Source organism: Ornithodoros turicata, chromosome 1 (genome assembly GCF_037126465.1).
Source record: "Ornithodoros turicata isolate Travis chromosome 1, ASM3712646v1, whole genome shotgun sequence".
Taxonomy (NCBI): domain Eukaryota; kingdom Metazoa; phylum Arthropoda; class Arachnida; order Ixodida; family Argasidae; genus Ornithodoros; species Ornithodoros turicata.
Genome location: NC_088201.1, coordinates 128,211,426 through 128,235,810, shown reverse-complemented (window position 1 = coordinate 128,235,810; position 24,385 = coordinate 128,211,426). Strand labels below are relative to the sequence as shown.

The window sequence follows — 24,385 nt, the reverse complement described above, 5'->3', positions numbered from 1 at the left end:
TGATGTGCCTTAATTTATTGTTCAGTACTCCGTTTAAGTCATTAATGAACTGATCAGACGTCAGTCAATGCCGCTCCGACGGTAATAGAGTGTTTCCATGCCAGTAGCACTGTCGTAGCCAAAGCCGGGAAATCCCACCTTTCCTACCCCCGAAATCGTACCTTTGATAGCGCATTTGGGATAGAGAAACCATGGTGAAATCCTCCATTGAAGGAAATACAGTGCAACAACAAGGACAAGAAGGATCCAGACAGCACAGACGGTGACTTGCAACAGAAGTTTATTATGCGAAGTGCAGGAAAACAAAATGAAAGAAAATAGAACGGGAACAAGGGATTGCAATGCACAGTGGCTGCACAGGTCACGCACGGTTTAGATAAGTAATATTCCGTGGTTGAAATTCAATTAATTATGCACACACACAGCCTTCTTGTTAGTTATGGGTCGTGAAATCCCCGTACATCCTTCTGGTACGGTAATTCCTGAATCTCGCGATAACCCGACTTCTTCCTAACAGAGGGCCGCATGCACAGGCTGCCCAGTGAATTGCTTCTTGCCCCCTGATATTAGAGAATTTTTATGTTCACTGAGCCTATCATTCACAAAGCTCCCCGTCTGCCCTACGTACGACTTCCCATAAGTCAATGGAATGTCATAAACGATGCTACTGCGGCACCCCACAAACTGTTTCCTGTGGCTGATCGTGGCACGAGGGTGCCGCCGGCCCTTCACTGTTCACCCAAAGGCACAGCCCGCCGAGTTGGCCTGCACATTTGGGCACCAACACGTTCTGCAGGCTTTTTATTGTTTATTTCGTGAGGCACTTCATGCGCATATGGAACCTTTGCTGTCCTTGAGTGCTCATCCTCTTCCCGCTGCCTCAAAGCCCCCCGCCTCACTTTCCGCAGGAGAACCTCAGCAATGTCACTCAGCATGGCCGGACGACAACCGGCCATTTCTAATCATGCAACTGGGGCATTAGGCCTGCACGGAGCTGGTGAGCGCTCCTCTCATTAGGGAATCAGACGCAGGAGGCCATTTCGCGCTACACTGCCCAGCTTGTGGCGCCCGGTCAGTGCTAGGGAGCACTCTTCTTATTGTTCGATACAGGGATCACCAGAGACATGTACGATGCTCTCGGGACCCATAACAGACACGAACGCTGTGTTAGTGCACGATCCATTGAACTTCAGGGGCGGGGGATCGCTTATCTAAACGCATGACCTGTACAACATCCCTGACTTGCATTCCCTCGTTCCCCTCCCATTTACGTCCCTTTCCCTTTTGTTTTCCTGCGGTTCGCAGAATAAACTACAGTTGTTAGTCGGCGCCTGTGTTGTCTGGTTCCATGTTGTCCTGGTTGTTGCGCTGCGTTGAGTTCAGCATGTAACAACTTGGAAAACTTTCCGCGTTAACTGAAATACTCCACCTCCAATGTAAAGACCCCGTAGAACCCCTTATATTTTTCTGTCTACGTCACTGGCATATGGTATTTGGACTATACGATCGGACAGCACCATTCCTCTGCAATTTCCCCACGCAAGATTTGGCGTGACGCTGAGCCGTATTTCCTTTGTAACAATGATGTAAGACTTACAAGTGGCCCAGTTCGTGTGCAACATTGTGAACGCTGCTGTAGCTGAGTGCTGTGTCTTCTGCGAGGGCGACGTTTTGTCCTGGAGTGCAAAGTCCTCCCAAGTAGGCAAGTCCTTTGTAACGAAACGAAACAGTGAGAGAGCACCACAAGGCCACTACAAGGGTACGTACAAATTGAAAACTGCAAGTGAAAACTGCACTTCTATCAAACAGTGAGCGCAAATGGTTCTCTACAAGCCATTGCATCGTGGTTTATTTAAAACACTGCTCCGCTGTTCAAGTATAATTTAGTAGCATTTTGTCGTCAATTAAGGCATCACTGTGGAACGTCTTTGTTTTTCGTTCTGGTATTCTCTTCAGCTGATAGAACACTCAGTAACCAGTAAGGGCTCTCCAGGCGTATCGAATTGAGTCAAAGCTCGAAGGAAGACGACGCGCCGCCGTCCACACGGATGCGCATCGAGAACAGGGCGGATATTGTATCACGCTGCGTCATTATAGAAAATCAGAGGACAACTTCGGGAAATACTGTCCTTTCTCGTGTTCCGCGATATTCGCACAGAACATGAAAACACCGCGAAGGTAGCATCTACGCACCGTGCTCACGTGTACCTGATGATGATGATTGATGACGATTCGGAGTTTAATGGCGCAAAGGCATGTACCTGACAATGTATCTTGTCCTACGTCTGCAAGTCCTGTTGCTCCTGTCAGCTATTTCCTCTATCCAAAGCAGAGCATGGCTTAGGATTCTTTCACGTCGCCACTTGGTCAACCCTACTCTCAGTAACATACGGCGTAACTGATCCGCAGCAAATGACATTAATTCTGTAATTCTTTTATTAAAGAGTTTTAGTATATTTCATGTTATAGCCTTCGCGTACGTAAGGGATAACGTTGTTTGTTGCGCGCACGCGGGAAACATAAAGGGAGCTTCGCGCAGCGCGTAGTACAACCACGCTATCCCTTAAGTACACGAAGCTGACAGCGTACGATATACTAAAACTCACTATTTTCCCTCTATGGGCACGTTCTCTTTACATGCAATGCGCATCCACCGTCTCCATCCACCTGTGTTTAGTGAATTGAATCCGGATTCGATGCGACAACCATAGTGTGGTGTTTCGTGCCTTCGAAACTCACGATCACAATCATCTGCTCATGCGTGAGGTCTGACCCGGCTACGAACTCACGTGATGGTCGACATAGCGTATCGGTGGGCTCGATCATGCCGCATATTAGTGCACACACCGGATAAAATCACACTTGTAAACAGAGGAGGTGTGACATTATCTGGTGAGAGCGCTCAAATCCGGCATGACCGAACTCACCGATACGGCATCTCGATCTTCACGTGAGTTTGTAATAGGGCCCGAACTCACGCCTTATCAGACGATTGTGATCGTGAGTTTCGAAGCCCCGAAATGCCGAGCTATGTCGACAACTAAACGCATCTGTCGTACACACAATGGTACCAAGTATAGCGTTTCTCGCTCCTCTAAGTTGCCTGCCCTCTTTGTTCCTTTCTATTGCCTTAAGTCTTCCACTTACCGGCTACGCTCGTACTCCATACGCCGTACCTTGGAAAAGAGGCCATATCCAATCTGCTCAAGGACAAAGCAGACGAGGGTTACGTACTGCAACGAGTAGTTTTGATGATTCACTTCATATAGACTCCAATTCAGTTTTTCGAACACTATGCCACCGTGTCGAATTCTTACCCCGTTGATGTCGCTGGTTGTCGGGGTTACGTGCTCGAGGCCATCGCAATGGCGTGTAAAGTATCGCTATTCGAACTCGCTTTGCATAAAATTGTGTCGCTAGGGGTGCTGGCTTAAAGACAATCAACGTCCAACAATACAGGGGATCTACTGCGTAGTCATAATAGAGAGCAGAGAAGCAGGAAAGAAATGCTCATTATCCTATAGAAGAGCCACTGCCAGTGTTGCCACTTTAGCGATTTTGCCGCTAAATGTAGCTCTGTTTGCTTTTTGCTCGATTTAGAGAGTTGTTTCATATACCTGGTTTAGTGACTTTTTTTAGCGACTTGCGTCAGCAGATCATTAGATTTTTAGTAACAGTGAAAATGTGAAAACGTCAGTAAAAATTGGTTCATGCAGCATTGAAGACACCAACTCGTCAGTCTGGGAGAACGTGGAAACAAAAAACGACTGAAATTAGACGCTTCTGGTTGGCATGCAACTAAAAACTGCTAAAGAAAAAAAATGATGTGCCCTTCTCCAGGAAGCAAAGTATCAGCGACCTCTCCCAATTAGTAACGGCGCGTCGGCGTCGCCCATTGAGAGAGAGAGAGGACGGTGCCAGCAGCGACTAATCAAACGTGTCTGAGGGACTGTTTCCCGTTGTGCATCCCCGCTTGTAGTCATTACAAGTCATTAATACCCGGTTCCAAACTCAATTCCACATGCTACGGGATTGCAGTTTTTGTTTTCTATTTGTGTTACGTATCCATGCATATACAGGTACAAATATGTGGAGCAGCCTATCGGGATAAACTTCCAGTCTTTCCTGTCATGTAACTCTTTCGTACGTGTTTGGAATTCCCTATTTGAAGCATGTTGCACCCGTAATATCCCTTTCTGTTTCTCTGATCTAGTATAGTCTACTGTCCGTTTCTCTCTTTCTCTATCTTTTTTGTTGTTACATGTTAAAGCGGTCAATGCAGGTTCTGCGTTTGTACTCAATCTACATATAAATATTTTTCCCTAGATCATGGTGGCTAGGAAATCAAACTACGTCTCGTAGCTTCACGTTACTCGTCTTACTGTGAGGTTCCGACTTCAGAGCAAAGTGCAGTGTAATTAGAGCACCAAATATCACCACGTATTTTGTGGTACGCGCCAGTAACCATATATTAACCGAAAACTGTTGCTGGTGGCATTATTGTCTATTCAGATTGGTGGGAAGAGAGATATTTCGTTTCAGTTTTATTACGCGTCTGTTTTAAACTCCGCCAGTTTTAGCGGCTATTTGCTCAAAGTTGGCGACATTCAGCGACTTCTAAGACAAAATTGAGTGACTACGAGCAGGGAAAAAGTGGCAGCACCTGCCACGTCCCGAACTGTGCCACAACAAGAGAAATAGGTCGAGTTGTCTGTTAGTCACTTGGTGATAAATACTTGATAAGTCACTAACGTGGACAGAAAAAAAAACGAGTGTAGGAAGTGTACAAGTGGAAGTGTCTTGGGTAGGTTGATTAGAATTATCCTGGCGCCCTCGGTTTTCTTCAGCTTCTCCTTTTCTTTTGCGACATGTCACTGTATTGCCAACTGTAGGATGGGACAAGCGCAAGCTCGCCCACATCACGTTTCAAAAATAGTAATACCCTCGCCCTAAAAGAGAGCAGGCACGCACTACTTTGTCTCCCTCCACTGCAATTGATAGAACGCCGATCTTAAGGGAGACGGCCATTTCAGCCTAGTTGGCACTCCTCAGCGCAGCGTAGGGATGCACAGGTAATTGTAACTCTTTGGTTGTCGTGTGGGTTCCAATATCTCTGACCGCAGCACGGATGAAAGCACAGAGAGGCTCACCATGACAAAACAATTTGCAGACCAAGACACGTGACACAATTGCTGGTGTATGTGACTGTGGTGTGTGGTCGGTGTGCTATTCCCGAGTAATCTACCTAACGGCGTGGTAGCACGATGTTTGGGGGATCGCGCGTAATAGGCCAACTTCATTAGGAAGTGTGATGGCATTTGTGTTAAGTCGGCAGAGACGGATTGACACGCTATCGTGACACGTTTATTCTTTCCAACCGTCTGTAGAACACACGGATGAGTAACACATCTGTGCTGCATCTCCGGGGCACGGAATGTAGAGGAGATGGTGTTCCTCTACACTCTACACCTCTACACTGGATACGCGTATGTTAGTGCTCACTATTTTTGTATGAAAATTTTTCAAGATTAGAAGATTTGTGTGAGAGGGCCATTGGTTGGGCGCATCACTTAAAAACATGCACAGCGACATTCTCTCCATTCATTCTTTTTTAAGAGACGAAGAATGTTCTCGACGCCCAATTCTCTTCGTCATGGTTAGCACCATTCTATCACACTCGCGAAAGAATCATTAAGAAAGTCATAGATGATTTTACTGCTTATTGTTTTAATACTTATTATTTATGTACTACCGCCTTAATGAAGGTACTATCTGGCAACCTTCGTGTATCAAAGTTTTCACGAGTTCCCAGTTTAAAGTGCGCATTTTTGTACTAGTGAGCTGTACACGCTGCCCATCCATTGGCCGATGTGCAAAGTGAACTACCAACAAGGTAATGGTCGAGGAAATGGTTACCGGTGCCAAATTGTTCGGCAGTCTCGAAACATACTGTAGGCTTTCGCATGAGATAACCCTTTTGTACAGCTTATATCCAAAATCTGTATACAGCTCCCGTTACACTCCACAACAACACTGACTCTCGTCCCCAAGCACAATCAGAGCCATCTTGGCAGTGCTTGGGAAATATTAATTAAACAGGATTCCTGGACCTTGACAGCTCAAAAGTCCTGTTTAAATAATATTCGACAAGCGCCGCAAAGGTGGCTCGATAGTCCTTGGAGACGGGACTCAGTGTTATTGTGGAGTGTAACGGGAGCTGTACAGATTCTGGATAAGCAATATAGAAGGATTATCTCACAGGGTACAAACAGCTTGCTAAATAAAGGCTACAAAAATGAGAGAGGAGGAAAGGTATATTTTAGAGAAAAGAGTCTCCTTAATATCAAGGCAATTTTGATAGTTTTAGAGGTGATCATGTAGCCTTCCTTCAGAAGATACAAAAGGTAACAGCACTTCTAAATAGAGATAATTTTTGGCCATGTTTTTCGCCTTTAAATAAAGTGGACGACATTGAGAATGTACCACGTGTTGTGTAGCCATCTAGCGGCTTGTCCGGTCCCTATGAAGAGCAAGGGCACGAAAACGTTAACCTTATTTTTAACCACTTTTCAAGCTTTCTTTTTGTTCTTTGTTTTATATATATATATATATATATATATATATATAGGGTGAGGTAAAAGGATTATCAAACGGCCACGAAGTTTTACAGAAGTTCAAAAAAAGACGCGGAAACAGATTTGAGGGAAGTTAAAAACACTAGTTTATTACATGGGGAGACGTTAAAAAGAAAAATGTGCAAGGGGTCGACGTTTCGACAGTGGCACTGTCTTCGTCGTCTTCGTCCTGACGAAGACAGTGCCACTGTCGAAACGTCGACCCCTTGCACATTTTTCTTTTTAACGTCTCCCCATGTAATAAACTAGTGTTTTTAACTTCCCTCAAATCTGTTTCCGCGTCTTTTTTTGAACTTCTATATATATATATATATATATATCAAGCTGTTCTCCTCCTCCTTGGTACCCTACTCCTTTCGTTGTTTTACTAACTGGAGCCTTGTCGTTCTAGAAACAGACGTGGGGGGGATTTATGTAATTCTCGATTCCCTAACACATTGTCGGCCACCAATATACGTCTCGTATCCTCTATTTCGTGCAGACGAAACATGGTGTTACTCATGCGCAATGCTCAAGACCTTCGTTTGTATCAGCGCTGACGGAGGTACACCGCGGTTGCTGAGAATGACATTGCTCATAGATAAACCCCATAAGCTGTTCCAGAAAGTCATACGATATCTCGTGGTGGGGATGACTAAGATCGTTGCCTTCCGCATCTGCCTGAGGTGACAAATAAATGAGAAAGCTTCAAAATAATGCAACGTCCTTCAGATTGTATGTCAGTTAGGGCGAACCATGACTGGAGAACTGACGGCGAGTAGCATGACAAGAACGGGAAGGTTTTATTGCCAACACTAGGATGGGATGTAGAGCAAAACGGTTATCGTTCTAGGGAAGATGGCGTCGGGCAGTGTTCCTCTCAAGCCATCAATCCCCAAATTGTAGAGCTGGTTTTAATGATAGACTAATGTGTGCGCACGAAAAACGACACTTCGGGCATGAATGGCAGAGACTGCGTGCCATGAGGGATTATGATCGCTACGATGCGGCTGTTGCAGAAGGTTTGTACTTTATTATTAGGCAGTACATAACTTTGAAACTAATCCGGAATCTCCCAAACTATCGTCAGTGTCAGTTTGCTAACGGTAAATCAACTTTTATCCCAACGATGTGAGAACTGGTGATTCAAAGTTCGCGGTTTTATCCGTGTGGTGAGGACATTTTACGTGTACGGAATGATAGACAAGATACGTACCCTGTCAATAAGATTGCAATGTCTTCTGTCCTTCTGGTTACTCTGTAGTTTTGCCGGAATTTCTCCAACGTCTTTGAATCGTCCAGGTAGGTGTGGAAGCCGTTACGGGTTTCCGACAGAATATCCGAATTCCCTTTCTATTACAGAATGGAAAATGATTACAGTCAGAAAAAAACAATGCAAAAAGTGGCATCCAAAAATTGTCATGCTCAGTGTCGTATCGCCATTAATTAACAAACAATTAATGTGCAGTAATGCATGAAACCACACGATATGATTTCGGAAGAAGTGTATCGCTGATAAGCTATACCGGTTGTGTTGGGAAGAGGCCCTTATTTCATTTCGATCTATTTACCATACCGGAAAATCCTGGGAGACGGAACGTCAGGGGGAGTGGGGAGAGTATGTACAAAAACTAACGTTCGCATGCAGTAACAAAGTCAATTTTATTAAGAGTATTCGCGTTTTTCGCCAGATCGACGACGCATAGCGGTGATACTGGGCACTAGCCGATCCAGGTTCATACGGCCAACCCCGCGTTCACCTGCGGAGTACTTGCTGCTTTTCGCGTGGGTCACTGAGCTGCACCTGTATTTTGCTGCTGAAATCATGGATGAAGGAGCCAGTTAAGACAATGGCCAGCAAAACAAGCCAAACGACTTTTGTTCTGTCCCACAATGCGACTCTGCGCGCCGAGTAAACAGGAGTTTGTCCTTCCGCGATTTCTTCTTTCCACACATCGAATACCGCCTACTTTGACACATTCTCGGAAGAGATGGATTGAGCGACTGGAAAGAAGCAATCCTGTTACATCGGCACTGTGTGTGTGCGTGTGCGTGTGCGTGTGTGCGCGCGCGCGCGCGCGCGTGTGTGTGTGTGTGTGTGTGTGCGTGTGTGCGTGTGTGCGTGTGTGTGTGTGTGTGGCAGAGCTCGGTACTGCCTACATATGTGATGCACGTTCTCTCTTTCCTGTCCTTTTTCTGAAGCGCTCTTCTGTGCAGCTCACGTCACGAAGAGAACCAAACCCTTGTCTATAGGCAAAACAACACAAGTTTGTTTCAAAATTCAGTAGGCATTATATGTAAGAAAGCGCAAGGGAAAGCGCGAAAACGTAGACCCAGTCAGTTTTGTAACTGTGCATATGAATCAGCGCGTCAAATCACTTGGGAAAGAATGCAGAAATAATGCAACGTTTCGTTAAGGGCCCCCCAAAACATGCTAACCAGCAACACACTGACGTCGCAACACCCTGTAAATTCTAAACTAGATTCCTAACTGTGCTACAGACTTAGAAGATGTGATCTGTAAGACAGCATCACGACAGCTGTCGTGTGCTTGCATGTCTCTGACTTTCCTGCAGTGCAGGACTCTCGCTGTTTGCTCTTTCGGCATCGCGACAAGTAAACGTGAAATTCGCCTTTACGAAGTGTCTTTGATGAAACACGACGGAACTTCGGAAATAATACGCGAAAACTATTGTCTTCTCCTTGGAAAACTCGGTTACGCTGGCGAGTAATAAAAGAGCCGTATTTAATACTCGTCCGCCTTCAACGCTTCCAGAGTCAACATTGCGGTTCACAAATCTGAAAATCGAAACTAACCCTGGTACGTCCGCCATGTTGCAGTTTAGATGCGCCACTTACAGGTCATGCAAAGCGCGAGTAAGCGATATTGTGCGGCTCTCATAAGGCGCTGAAGGAATGAGAGGAAGAAATATCCATTTCGAACAGAATACAGGTTGCAGCTTTGGTTGCAGCTTTATGTCGCGAGACAGCTGTGATGAATGGAAGAAATTGCGAGAACAGGACATGACCAGTGGAAGATAGAGATAAGAAGATAAAAAGATGATAAAACAACCCGGCTGTTCCCAGAGAGGGGTCGCGTTTTGCTCTTTTATGACATTTTTTTGTGACAACAGACTTTTTGTGACAATCGTCTGTTGTGCGGCCTGTGTGGTGAACTGCAACGATCAAGATAGCCTCTCGATTGATGGGGCATTCCCGCAGCGTATTTTATACGCTTTCGAGCCTGATGTCATGTTCGCAACGTGTGTGCAAGTGCTTGATCACTGTAGGCTATGTTAACAGAAAGAACATTGGTGCAAGGGTGGCCTTATCCTGCATGGACCTCCCACACGCATAACTTTTACGGTGTTATAGTTTTAAGAAATCGACGTGGTACTTTCAACGTGTCACAAATCTGCAACGCGTTAAAGCATGTCTTTGCTGGCTGTGTTTCTTTGGAGTGAGTCTCGCACGGAAAACTTACTCACGGTGCAGCCTTGTTTACGTCCTTGTCCTGTGTGTGTGTTTTCTTCTTTGTGTGTTTAGCGCTGTTTTCGTCATGTTCCCCAGGGCGTCCCTGCTTGTGAGCGTGGAAGTTGCCAGTGTCGTGACCCCCTGTTAGTGCGGTGCTGTGCTTACCTCTGACCTCCTTTAATTTCTGCATTTCAGCATATAAGATTATTGTAGAAATCATTGCACTAAATTGATTGTTCTGTTCAGCCAACCAAGATTCATCATTACGTTGTGACTGTCCCTTGCTCTGATGAAATTTCACAAAATGGGAACACACCTAATGTATATATTTGTCCTTACTTGTCATCGGCTATGATGCACTTGACAACACAGACGTAATAATTGATAAAATAAATGACCACACTTTAATGCCATTACACTGCATCCGAGCCATTCAGAATTTGTAGTTTATTGAGACCATGTACACAAAATATAGATGTTAAAATGAACCAAATATCTCGTAAAGGAGGATGTGTGGTACCATTTTCAATAGTGATGTTTCAAGGATGGAGCAAACAGGAAAGGACCAAAGAAAACACACACAACAACAGCTGCAACATCAGCCACAAACAAGCCTGTGCTGCTATTTTGTTCAATAATCGTGTTGTGCTTATTTGTTCAAAGCCATATATTATTCAGGAAACACTTTTACACACCTTGTTGGGGACTTATCTATTTTTTCCATGCTCATTCTTTACAAGCTTCTCTCTCGACTCCATACTGGCATTGTAAGCAATTTCACTGGCATTATCATCGCACCATTACATGTCAAACCATCACCACCGCCAATGCCTAAAAACTCCCCACAGCTCATGCCATGCTATCATACGGCTGCCAACAGCACATCATGCACTAAACAAGCGTATGAAGGCGGGGTAGTTGGTACGAATTCATTCCGCAGCAAAGAGACGTGGACAGAAGAACGACGACCCGGACGACTGCATCATTCACTACGATCTTTGAAATCATTCCTTATTCAGGCTTTTTTAAATTTACGCTTCTTGTTCAGAAAGAATTTGCATAGCGATGCAGTTACAGTTATCACTTCACTCTTGCACAGGTGACTTATCTTTAACTGTGAACTGACATAAGAGGCCTGTGTGACGCCATGAGAAAGATAATTGCCACTGTACAATTGTGTAAACTCATTTAGGGAATTTTTACTTCAGCAGCTCTGCACCTTTTTCTTTACATTTTTTTTTAGTTTTCCACTCGTGCAATAGTTCTCAGACTATATTCCCAGTTTTCCCTGCTTTACTGGATTGCAGACATCCTGAAATACAGACGATAATTGAAACAACTCAGCAACTGGGCGTTCGAGGCTTACATGTTTGTATCGTCCATATTTGTGACCTGCCTCGACTAATTTTCGTTGTTTACACAGATAGTAAAGCTATGAAAAATTATTGCACAGGCTGCATTTCTGCACTGTGTGGTTATGCAGTTTGACTGTGCACCTTTGTACTGAGAGATTGTGCTGTTTCTTGAGAAACAACACAGTGGAATACCACAGCAAGGCACACCTACAGATGCTCATTCTAGCATAAAATCTAAGTGCCACAGTAAACAGCAGCAGTGATCATTGCCTGCTCGGTTTCTATATTGATCTGTATCATACCGTAAGAGGAAGTCTGCAATGAAAAAATGGACGCAGTGCAAATAAGCGTACACAAAGAAAAGGATACAACTTAAAATCAGGTGCATCTTAGCTACAATGTGCTGTATTACTTTTATTAAAATTTACATGATTGTATATCTTTCTTCCGCGATTTCAGTCATTTTTTTAGCCACATTGGTAGTTGTCACTTTGCAGAAGCCGACATATCCATCCAGTTGTGTCAGAACAAATCTATGCAACTGGACAGTTTATTGTAGCGAGCATGGTGTACTGTATCATCAAGGACAAAGCCTGGGAGCAGATGTATGGGACACAATGCTGAATTCGTGGTAAAATAATGTAGATGCCTCTGTATGACTAACCACCTAACTTCAGTAATGAGTGATGAACCATGCACAGTCTTCAGACAACTTCTGGTAATTAATACATGACATATGGGAGATGGTTTGCAAGATACCAGCACCCAAAGCAACAGTTTCACAGATTCTTTGCATATGCATTACGTTGGCACACAAGAAGAGCATGCAACTATTTCGGTCAACTTTACTGAACTTCAGCACCCCTAAGGGTGCCATAGAAAATGTGGGGGAAGAGGGGGGGTTCTAAAAAGAAACAGTAGTAGTGTGAATTTCCCAATAAAAAGAAATGAAAAATTCCACACAAACAACCACAAAATTTCTGAACCTATGGTGAAGCTAGCTCTTACACAGACATGTTTTTGTGGGGCATGGCATGTTATGCCTAAGCTAATGCCAGCCACATATTTGAATAGCAATAAATTTTCTTCCCATATGGCATTGAAGAACTGCTTACCTGAAACAAAATAACCAGGTGTGACACATATACAATCGTACGTCACAGGCATTTGGTGCCAGTCATGCAGTGAAAGCAGTGTGCACGAGACGCCACATATTCTCCTGGTGATGATGTGAAGGCTTTCCAACAGTAAATGTGTGTACGTGGTATCTTGTATTGCAACAACATTCAGGCACTGTTTCGAATGACAGATCCATATACGTTAGAATCATTTGTCATGATGCTGGTGACACATTCTTAGTTACACCAGAACTTTGTGACCGTAGTATGTCCATATTCTGTTCATCCTCCACTCGCTGCTGTACATTTATGGGTGGAGTGTGAGTCAAGGCAGAGGAGAGCTGGTGTGAAATGAGAGTACCAATGTACAGGACATGTCGTACAGCAAAAACCGTGGACACTTAGCATGCACCTGAGCTGGTGCAAGGAGAACAAGTTGTAACATAATTGAAGGTAAAGTACTACACATATGGGCATATTAGCAGGATATTGGTTTGGTTGACTATCTTTGAACTCAGCAATTCAGAACACGTTGAAGACATGCACAACACAGCCAAATTAGAGGGTAGTGTTTCGGGTGTGTTGTATGTTGTGTCTTGTTACCGTCAATAAATTTTCCTACTACAATTAGAGGCATTGTGGCATTCGCGATAAATAGAAGCACGATTGCAATGTGGACGCTGGTGTATATGAAAAATCATGTGGCATGATTCCATAGGGATGTGTTTTTCCATTCTTAAGATTTACCTGTACAGGATATGAGGCTACACAACAAGAGTGCATAGATCATACCACTGTAAAGCTGCAGTGTCGTAGAACAATTTTTAACAGTCCTGCTCACAAAATGATGCAGAACAGCAAGCATATATTTTTGCCTTAAAGGAAAGCCTTGAGCTTCAGGAGACACAAAAGGAACACCGTTTTTTTTTTAGCGCTATATTCATACTGAACACATGAGCACAGAAATAAACTACGCGGCCATACGGCAGCTGTGAATAACGTAAAAGAACGATAGCTACTGTTAACACAGGTGCATGTTTTTCCACATGCTTGTGTGCTCAATGTAGATATAAGCGGCTGCACTGGTTGGACAAATCTGTACCCATGTTAACGGAAGCTAACTTTCTTTTAAGTAGTAGACAACTGTCATGTGGCCATGTACAATTAATCCATGCACTCATGCTACAGTATGGCAGAACCACATTTCCATTTTGATGTTGCGTGTACCAGTTGACTCCTATTATAATTGTCAATATCATTTCCTGATTAGTCTATAGCCTATGTTTTGTTATATTTATCTGGAAGGTGCTATATGCAGTAATTGCAGTTTATCTAATTTTCAACTTTAAGTGCAGTTCAATGGGAGCAAGAGAGCTTCGAAGTTTCTGTACACATTGCCCTTTATTCCTGTGCAATTCAACTGTATTGCAGTACGACACCTCAGATATATTAGTGGAGTCAGCATGTGGAATGCAGCAAGGATTTTTTTTTTCCTTGTGAGCCATTGCTCACTTATGTTCTCATGTGACCTTGGCAACTAATTGAGCAGGATATCCAGAGTACACACTTCTATGAAAAAAAGTAATCGTTGTGGAACTACGTAATAGCCTTTATTGTCTGAATGTAAACAAAACGCTCACGAATACAAAGTTGCGGTGATGAATGAGTCCATAGCAGATAATTTCGAGAAAGGATCTCCATATCTCCATCTGTGCTTATACAATGCACAAAAGCTGTCAGTGATTGGTCATGGTTATGTGCCTGCAATAGTAATGATGCTTCCAAAAGTTTTGCAGCCTCCTTGGGCACATTGCTGTGTAGTGTCTTGCGGCAGTGCAGAAGCGGCCCTACAAAAGCATATCTACTATTGCCAAATGATAAATCAATATAGAAGTAAGCAGCTGCCTCTTTGAATGTCTTCTAATGTAGCAGCAGTAACACGATACCTGAATAACTGTTTTTCATTGGTCTGTTCTGCTGTGGCATGCTGAAATAAGTAAAACACACATTTCAGTTTCATCTATGCTTGCATGTGAATCCAGGGGAAATGGAGACCTCGTTCGCTTTTGTTCCGGTATTTTCATAATCTGGGAACGTAAAATCTGCTCAGATTTCGTGTTCAGTGTAGTGCAACAACATGCAATATATCCATGCCTCGATAGTATCCTAACAAGAGCCGCAAGACGCTAATGAACTTTATGATCAGTCCTATTGCACTGTCAAATGTATCTGGAGATTAGACACGCTGCGAAGAGATGATACCAAGAAGAGATACTGGGATGACAGATGATAAACATGCCAGTGGATATAACGCCCCTCAATTTCTCCATCGGGGCTCGCAACAATCATTCAGCATGTTATTGCTCTTACTGTACAATGACGGGGCCGCTTACAGTGTGTATCACAGGAGATGACGATCATAATAAGCGCCAGCAGTTTTTGAAGATGCACATCGACGTTCGGCCATCCGCACGCTCTCTCGGTCCCTTGGATTGGTATATGGATTTTGTCCAGTGGCACATGTCGATGTCACTCTCTTTAACCACACTTCGACGGGGTTTTCTTCGTTTGTCATGCAAAAGTTCGCAATAGCGCGTTCTAAAAACAGCTGCCGCATTTCGTGCCCCGATCAAGCGTTACCCCGTTTTCTTTGCTAACCGTGCATTTAAAATGATTCTGCTAAATTTTTACCAGTTAACTTCGAATTAGTATGCAACATCGCTTAGCTGCAACCCACTCTACGATAGTTTTTTCAACACACACGTTCACAGTAGTTTCAACGTACTTAGACCGACGTTAAACTAGCCCCTCTTCTAGTTTAAAATACGTCCCATTGAAATGCATGGGGCTTAAACCATCAGTTTAAGTAGCTTGGGTGGATGGTGGAAGTGGAACATTTGAGGCAAATACTCGTCCTATTGTGATCAAGTCAGTTTCCTGGGTGCTTCTAGCAAATATATCAATCGAAACTTACCCAAGATTTGATGAACAATTCTTCGTGAACCGGGGATCAGGCCTATCGGTCGAAATCGCTTCTGGCAGACTCGGGTGAAATGCGCATGCGCTGTGCAGGAAGCTCGCTATGTGCGCTGTCATAGGCTTCACAGCAGCAGGTGGTAGAACATGGCGTGGTGATCAAGGATTGGCGAACGAAAGTCTCACGTGATCGATTTAAACCCGACGTCACTAAACCAATGGTTTAAGTAAGTTGGTGAATACGGACTGAAGTGTAGTGGTAGAGTGGCGCTGTTACCAACCGCGCTGTGTGCAATAGTAGGTAATATGTTTCGATGCCTATTGGCATGCTGTTATAGTAGCGTCTTTTAAAATGGTATTTCGTGCAGGTTGAACTCGTACGGCTTCAAGCAGAATTAACTTGGACGCGCCCCCTACATGCGGAGCGGCAAGAGAGCCACCCTGGCGGCGCTTAGGAGAAACAAAGGAAAATAGTAGGGCTGTGCGAATATTCGAATACTCGAATACGAATCGAATACTAAACACTCGAATTATTCGATTCACGAATCGAATATCAGGTATACGAATATTCGACTATTCGTCGAATATTCGACTAAGTTCGCGAATACATCTGCCCAACTTGTCAAAAAGTACAAACGACAACGCACTGCACGATAAAAAGCAAAACAAAAAAAAAACGCAATTGCGACGAAACCGTGTACCATGCGCGTCCGAACCCAAACCGAAACTGCGCACTTTCTTCAACTACAACTCCGGGCACGAGAGGGCGTCGTGCAGTGTGGCCTAATTTGAGGAAAAGTCGCTAAATTTAGCGGATTTCGGGGTCTGTTTTGTATTTGGGATTCTGTTTTGTAAATTTTGTATTTGGGATTAGCGGATTTTTTGGTGACTTTCTGACATGTTCAGCGACTTTTTAGCGACACAAATATTCCTCATGAAGTCAGGAAGAATCGTGATTTTCCTGTCACATTTCAGTGGCCAACAAGCTCTAGCAAAGAATAATATGGCCCTAACTCCTCAGGGCCAATCACCTGTAACGGTGGTCTCTCAGCGTGCTCCCTGCAGCGTGCAGTGGTGCAGTTTCGTCGTTGTTCTTCGCAGCGCTCGTTTCTTTGAGCTGTTAGCCCCTTAGCCAGTTAGCCCCTTTTCTGACGCGCCACGTGGCCTAGACGCAAGCGCTTTCCAAAATACCTCTTGAGTAACATCAGAAATGCCGCAAGGTATGGGTGATGCTGCCAGTATTCAAGGGATAGCTTCGTCCAGTCAAAGGGTGCTGTGCACCTATATTGCAAGCGTGAGATTTATGCGAGGTTGTCAGACAAGCAGGTAGCAAAAACACGAGAAGGCATCGGAACTTTTTGTAAGCAATAAACAAACCATGTTCAGTGCCTCCGGTGACAAAACGAGAAAAAGTTCTGCAGAAGATGCTCAAGATGCCGAATTTCATATACTTCCTCTCATTCTTGTCAACTCATGCCCATTTTTTCATGTTCTCTCTTGGCCATCCACTGCGCTCATTCGCTGAATCATCCTGGTAGGGCTGTCACCATATTGTTTCATAACATATGAAACGAACAAAAAGGGCACGATAGCGGCAGCGACTTTTTTAGCGACTTTCAATTTCAATTTTAGCGACTTTTAGCGACTTCCTGCGAATGAGATTTGGCAACACTGGCGTCGTGGGCGTCAGCGAGTGCGTTCCCACTCCGAGCGTTTGGCGGGTACCTTGTATCAGCGGCGCTCCTAGCTTCGTTTCCATATCGTGCGTTTTGAAGGCTTCCTAAAGATACAAAACATTTATTCAAGTCGCTATGAGCAGGAGCGCTGCAAAGAGTGCCATATGGCAATATTTTACGAAGGTAACGTCTGAAGACGCTAAATGCAATGCGTGCGACGCCACACTCAGGACACCGTCAAGCACGACAACGCCACTTGCGAATCACTTGAAGAACAAGCATCACTCCTCGTACGTTTGTTTTCTAGAGGCAGGAGGTAAGAAACGGGCAAACGAGAAAGTAAGCTCACAGCAGATATTACAAGCAACATATCAAAAGCGAACTCTGTCAGAGAAGGAGCGCGACGCAATAACACAGAGAATTGCGAGGATGCTCGCAATGGACCTACAGCCGTTTGACATCGTCGAACACACGGGGTTCAAAGAACTAATCGCGTATCTCAGCCCTTGTACAACATACCACATCGCACGACGTTTTCCAGAAGTGTGATCCCAGCATTGTACGAAAGTACAGTGCAGAATCTAAAGAAGGAAATTCGTGATGACGCTGAAAAAGGACTGCAGTCTATTTCTTTTACAACTGACCTATGGACGTCCAGTGCCAACCACAGCTATATCTGTGTAACATGCCACTACCTGACGTCAGGCTTTGAAATCAAGACCATGACCTTACCAAATGTGCATATGCCTGAAAAACATAGTGCTCTTAACATTCAGAACAAACTTGCATTTGTGATTGAAGAGTGGGGTCTTCCCACAGAACAGCTACCTGTGTTTGTAGTGACAGACAATGCCAGATACATTACTTCTGCTGTTAAGGCCATGGATGTCATACACCTTCCATGCATGGCTCACACACTCCAACTAGCAATTACAGATGCTAAAGAGCAAACCACTGGAATAGGCGCACTGTGCAAGAGGACTCGTGCTATAGTTGGGCACTACAAGCATAGCCCACAAGCACTGAGGAGGCTCAAGGAATACCAGCAAAGAATGGAGATTGCTCCAGTGGGGCTTATCCAGGATGTTGACACACGCTGGAATAGTGAATACGACATGATGTGTAGGCTGCTGAAGTTAAAAGAAGCAATTGCACTTGAGCTTCTCTCATCTGACACTGGAGTTGAAAACGTCACCCCACGTGAGTGGGAAGCTGCATCTGGTATGGTGACAGCTTTGCAACCGATTGCAGAAGCAACAAAAGGACTGAGTGGGGAGAAGTACAGCACTATTTCATCAGTGATACCATTTCTGAAGAAATCTGAAGCTGTCTTAAAACAACAGGTTGTTGCTGAGGGGCAAGCCTCTCTATTTGCAGCAAATTTGCTAAAAAGTCTCGAAGTTCGCTTCGCTTTCCACACTGAACGTAAAGAGCTCCAGATAGCTACAGCATGTGACCCACGTTCCAAAGATATATTTTGCACGGAGCCACTGCGGCGTACCCTACTGGTCAACACTGTTGCTGCAGAGATGTCGACAGGAACTCCTTCTGAGGCTGAACAGCCTTCTGCATATGGAAGCCACCACACTGAGCCATCTTGTAGCTCCGTATGGGACAGCATTGATCAATTGCGCACCCATTCGAACAAGAAAGCTACAAGCCAAAGAAGTGACCATATTGTTGAGGAAGTAAAAAGCTTTTTCTCAATGCCTGTGATCTCCCGCAAGGAAGATCCCCTTCACTTCTAGAGGACAATTGGTAAGGTGACCTTTCCTAATCTTGCAACGGTCGCATTGAAATAGCTAGGGGTACAAGCAACAGAAGTTCCAAGTGAGCGTCTCTTTTCAGTTGCTGGGAATACTGTAACAGTGAGAAGAGAAAGCCTCACACCACAGCATGTGGAACATTTAGCTTTCCTCCACAACAACCTATGAGCTGTGTAGGCTTCAACTTGGTTTTTGGATGCTTCGACTCTTCTTTTCATTATGCCATGTATACTTGACCCTGTAATTGTAACCATTTTTGTGCTGAAAATAAATATCTCTCGGGAATATTCGATATTCGATTCGATATTCGACATTTGGTTTCCGATTCGATTCGGGATTCGATTCGACTTCAAATATTCGGATTCGCACAGCCCTAGAAAATAGTGTTTGGACTGTCCCACTTCTGCTGAAGGGGTGTCCGCCTTGCCTCGGGCTGTTGACTCACCCTACTGTGGACTCACTCACTCACCTGTGGTTGTAATCAAAACGCTTGTTTGGGTTTGCGGCGATTACATAAAGTGTACTCTCGCCGATATCATACGGATGCGATGCCGTCATCTTAATGATACACGCTGAGGTGGATACGTTCACTGAGTGGGGCATTTTCGGCAGTGTGGTAAAACGAATGATGATGCACTCGGCAAATGCGACAGCATTCGCGTGTGTAACTGAGGTAACGACATCGCATCCGTGCTATATCGGCCAGCATACACCCCCAAGCAGCACAATGTACGGAAAGTCGAGTGCAATAGGGGTGGACGGGTAGGTGGAAAGCCTTGAACAGGCTCGTGAAGCTGAAGAACATTGATAAGATACATACCGTTCACCCCTATTGCGCTCGACTTTCCGTACATTGTGCTGCTTGGGCCTTTATGGGAAATGTAAAGGCCTTTACATTTTCGACGCAATCCCTAACAATGTTGCGATGATAACCACTTCTGAAGGTGATGCCGACTCAACAGCTCGTAGCAACGCTGATACCCCCGCGGGAGTACACTAAGTTAATTGGAACACTCAAAACTCTCTTTCCATTTACTTCTCCTAACCGCCGCTAGGGTGTCTCTCTTCCCGCACAGCAGGTCGGAGGCGCGTTCAATTTCACTCTGCTTCACTCTGAAATACAAAAGACGCTGCTATAAGCATAGCTGGGCGTCCTCACTCATGAGGACCCTCGTGAAGACGCCTCACCCTCACCCAGTGGCGGAGAGTTTTCATTTTCTCGGGAAAGGGAGGGGGGGCAAGGGCGCACCGCGAAGTAAGTACTCTGGCGGCGGGGATATGTTTATTAAGAAAAAAAAGGAAGGAAAGGTAAGCCAGATGTACGTCGGCTTTCTATTAAAAAATAAAGTGAAGGAGGAAGACAAAGAAAAGAAGAACGCAAAATAAAACAAAAAGAAGGAAAGAAAAGGAAAAGCAAAATGAAGAACAAAAACTTAAGCTGAAGAATCACACACTCTGGCGGGATCCTATGATGTATGCAGAAGTGGTATAGAAATAAGAGGAAGGAAGAACACACACACACACAAAAGAGAAAACAGAGAAAACGTAAACAGTGAACATGTGCACAACATTACACCTTTGAAAACTGAGTGCAAAAGGAACAAAATGCATTGAATCCTCGGTGTTTGACCCGAAATGCGCGCAATATAATGAATATGGTCAATGAAATGGAGCAGCGGGAGTTGAATCCGCTCCCAACGGATATGCGTTCCGAAGGTCCCACCGGTACACCTCACTGGCAGCTGCTGGTACCTTTCCGACTGCTTCGTTTCATTGATCTGATCGCTTTGACCGAAATTCAGACTATGTGTTGTGTCATCCTCTGTGTTTCTGCGCCTCACCTTCTACTGTGATCGTGAGTATGCTGGGCGCATACATATTTTACAAATCGCAAGATGCATTTTTGGGGTTGGTGCCTCTTCGCTCTTTTGACCCGGGCGCGCTGAGCCCCAAAGGTTGGTGTCAGTCTCTTAGCGGGACTTCCCGGGGGAGGCGGCGCTCCTCTTAGTTCAGTTTCCGAGGGGGGGGGGGGGGGGGGGGGCAAGGGCCCCCCCCCCCCCCGCAGTCGGCGCCTATGCCCTCATCTCACGACGATGAGGTGAGAGTGAGTAGGGCCAGACCACGCTGAACTTGAAGATAGACCAAAAGCCAGGGGACATCATGAGGAAAACATACACACACTGACTTGACGTAACAATGAAACAAAATGTAATATGACGTTTCGATGCCTCTTCGGGCATCATCATCAGAATGAAACAAGAAACGGTACGCCATCCGAGTTCTACTTAGAGCTTAGTCATGACCTTGTAGCAACCAGGTGGTGGCCCTTTGTGACGTCGCAAGATGCCTCGTTGCGTGGACAAAGCGTGCAAGCCTCTCACCTATTTTCCTAGAGACGGACGTTGCGGGATGTGCGGCTAAACAGAAACTGATATTATTATGACATCTGAGAAAAATCGTGACGACCTATGAAGAAAGCGCGTCTTCGCAAGTGGCCTTCAAGATCTAGGCACGACCTGCCCTGCACCGCTCCCGGTACGCCCACGGTTTGAACGTTTTGGAAAGCCGGACGACGGCGAGTCTGCTGTGGTACGGTCAAGTTTTGGAAGTGTCTGTGAGAAATTTACAAGTTAGCTATGTGCGGCAGTAGTTTGGAACTTTGAAAAGGTGCGTCGACAGAAAACGGAGGCGCGTTCCACTGCCCTTGTAATGAATGCCCGCGTCTGTGCAGGGACGCTGGCACTTGAATGCCGTCTGGAATGTATGTTCGTTTACTTAACAACTTTAAAAGGAACGTCGTTGCTGCGTATGCTGGATCATAATTCTTGCTGAGAGGAAAGACTGGTGTTGACCTTCATTATCTCTGTCATTCATCATGCCGTTACATGCTCGCTGCCAGTGTACCTAGTTCAAACATGCACAGTCACCTGTGTAACACAAACGAGATCAAAGGTGAACCTGGTGATCATAAAATGAAGATTGTCGTTCGCTGTGGTCGGCAACAAGAAAAAGAAATTCGACTTCACATGAAGGCTGCGCGTTATCGCGTCCGAAAACAGATGTGAGGAGGCCCTCAGTGCGCTGGTTTCGAAACAGCAGCGGCGGCGGCGTACCGAAAAGTATCGGCGACAGCGGCTTAGCGAGGCGGCACACACATCTACTTTAAATATGTATCGCGCCGTTGACGCCGCCGCGAAGGACACATTGAGCTGCGCGTTGCCGCCGGCATATACGGGTCTCGGGCTACACCACCGTCTAATCGATGTCGTGTGACATGATGAAGTGATTTCAATTGCTACCTGAAGTTTCGTTACCCCTCTGACGTTGAAACGAACCGCCGGGTCATACAGCTCCTTTAACCTCAGGTTTACCTGAAACAAGACAGGAAAATGTGCTGTTCAAATTCACAATAAGGTTCGAAGAGTACCCGAGACTAGGCACGGCGTTGAAACTGTTGCGCGTGGAACGTCGGCCTACGTGGACGAGTGCTGGGCAATTCAGTGTAAATGGCTTATGCAGGCCCAAATTTTTTTAATATGACTGGTCTTTCACTGCATTTGATCCTTCAGAAGTTACACGTTATTTCCCTCGGAATACTGAACGCTTTGCAATATGATTGCACGGGCATTACGGGTTCCTGGGCAAAGAAAATATGAATACTCTCGGCGGTGCGTCCGAGAGCAAAGACGAACTACAAAATGCTGCATCCTAAAAGACAAGCTACTGTCCTTAGTTTTGAGTCGAAAATGTTTCAGATGTGCCATACACCCGCTCGAGAAAGAACGGTCGAATTATGAGAAAACTTCTGAGGAGCAAGAACCTTTACCGTCTTTCGACACAACACTACCTTCACGAGCGGCGTAAAAGTTCGCGAAAACAACATCGATGAAAACAACTAAGTTTAACCGTCGAAGAGCTAATTAAATCTGTAATGTATCCTGCAATGTAATTTCCAACAGCCGCAAATGCTGAAAGAGCGACAAGAAACAAAATCTCGTGGCTTCAGAGCCCTTTCGTATTTACGTATATGTTTATGCACTAAAAACTCCTGTAATATGCATGCAACTAGACTCAGAAACTATACAGTAAAAATTATGTCAATATATGCAGTATTTTTTATTGTTCTCAGTACGAAATCAATGCACTGGATTCTTTAAGTGTGTATTTCATAGGGATCACACGGCAAAATAAGGCTGTTTCCGTTCTGCAGCACTCATCAGTGAATACTTGCGCCACAGATATAAATAATCGAGCTGAAGGCTTTGCCCTCATAAGTAATAAAATACGCGGCTAGCTGGTGGTCGAAGTCCATGACGAAATATGCCTGATCATGCGCAATAGGAAAAACACTTACACAACGAAGCTTGACTTTGAACGTCGTTTTGTATGCTCGTGTTTTTCGTACCCATGCTCAGGTTTGGTTCGTTATGGCTTTTTGTTCGGTACTGCCATACTGACTAAAATGTGAACGCCGCCCTTGTTCGTAAGAGTAAAGTGGCAAAGGTGAAGTACAGCCCATCGGCCATGCACGTGGTGGAGGATGGAGCAGTCAGAGTACGGGCTGAACACCGCAACTCACCCAACCGAAACGTGAAAAATATTCAGCTCTGGCCAGAGTTTTGGCGTGCAAGGCGACCAAATGCTGTCACGAAACCAGCAAAATCATCCGTGAAATGAGAAGTTAGCACTCGCCCCTGAAGATATGTCAAAGAATTCACTATTGATGTACTACATGTAAAAAAATACCACAAAGGGCAAACCATGAATTTATATGCATCCTATAACCACTCCGATTGGGTCCAAACTAAGACCAAAAGTGCTTCATCGCAACGGTACGAAACCATATCAAGAAAAAAAAAAACACACGTAACATGAAAAACGGTTAGGAGCAACTAATATTTATTCGAACAAGAACTTTCGTGCAAGAGACTGCACTTCTTCAGGTTACACAACTAAGTGTTACAGCCTGAAGAAGTGCAGTCTCTTCCACGAAAGTTCTTGTTCGAATAAATATTAGTTGCTCCTAACCGTTTTTCATGTTACGTGTGTGATTCCCTCTTCGCGGGCTCCTTGACAGTGTTTTATTTTTTTCCCCTTTTCGAAGAAAAAAAACTGAAAAACATGCATCTGTATGAAAATCCGGGCTCTACAACCAACGAGTAATCTCACGATGTATTTTCACTAGCCGTTACGGTAATCAATACTTTTTTTTCGGTATCGAGGTGCGGATCGAGATACTTTCTAAACTGAGTACTTATGGTAACGCGGTCTCCGTATCGCTATATCGATACGAATACTTTTATAGTGCTTCCACAATTTATCCATCGATCATATTTCTTACTTGTATTCATTGTCACTAGTCCGCGCATGGACAAGAACATCTTTTCGAACGTTCACCGTGTCCTC

At 44.8% G+C, this 24,385-nt stretch overlaps 1 protein-coding gene across 1 annotated transcript in view; it reads right to left on the bottom strand.

Annotated features, from left to right (window-relative positions):
• LOC135385232 (venom metalloproteinase antarease TserMP_A-like) overlaps positions 1-24,385 on the bottom strand; it is a 165,065-nt gene that overhangs the window by 80,660 nt on the left and 60,020 nt on the right. The window contains exons 9-12 of the mRNA XM_064614428.1: positions 22,279-22,350; positions 7,831-7,967; positions 3,148-3,200; positions 1,598-1,709 (exon numbers count right to left, since the gene is read on the bottom strand). Coding sequence (XP_064470498.1) covers positions 1,598-1,709; positions 3,148-3,200; positions 7,831-7,967; positions 22,279-22,350 — 374 coding nt within the window. The remainder of the gene's footprint in view (positions 1-1,597; positions 1,710-3,147; positions 3,201-7,830; positions 7,968-22,278; positions 22,351-24,385) is intronic.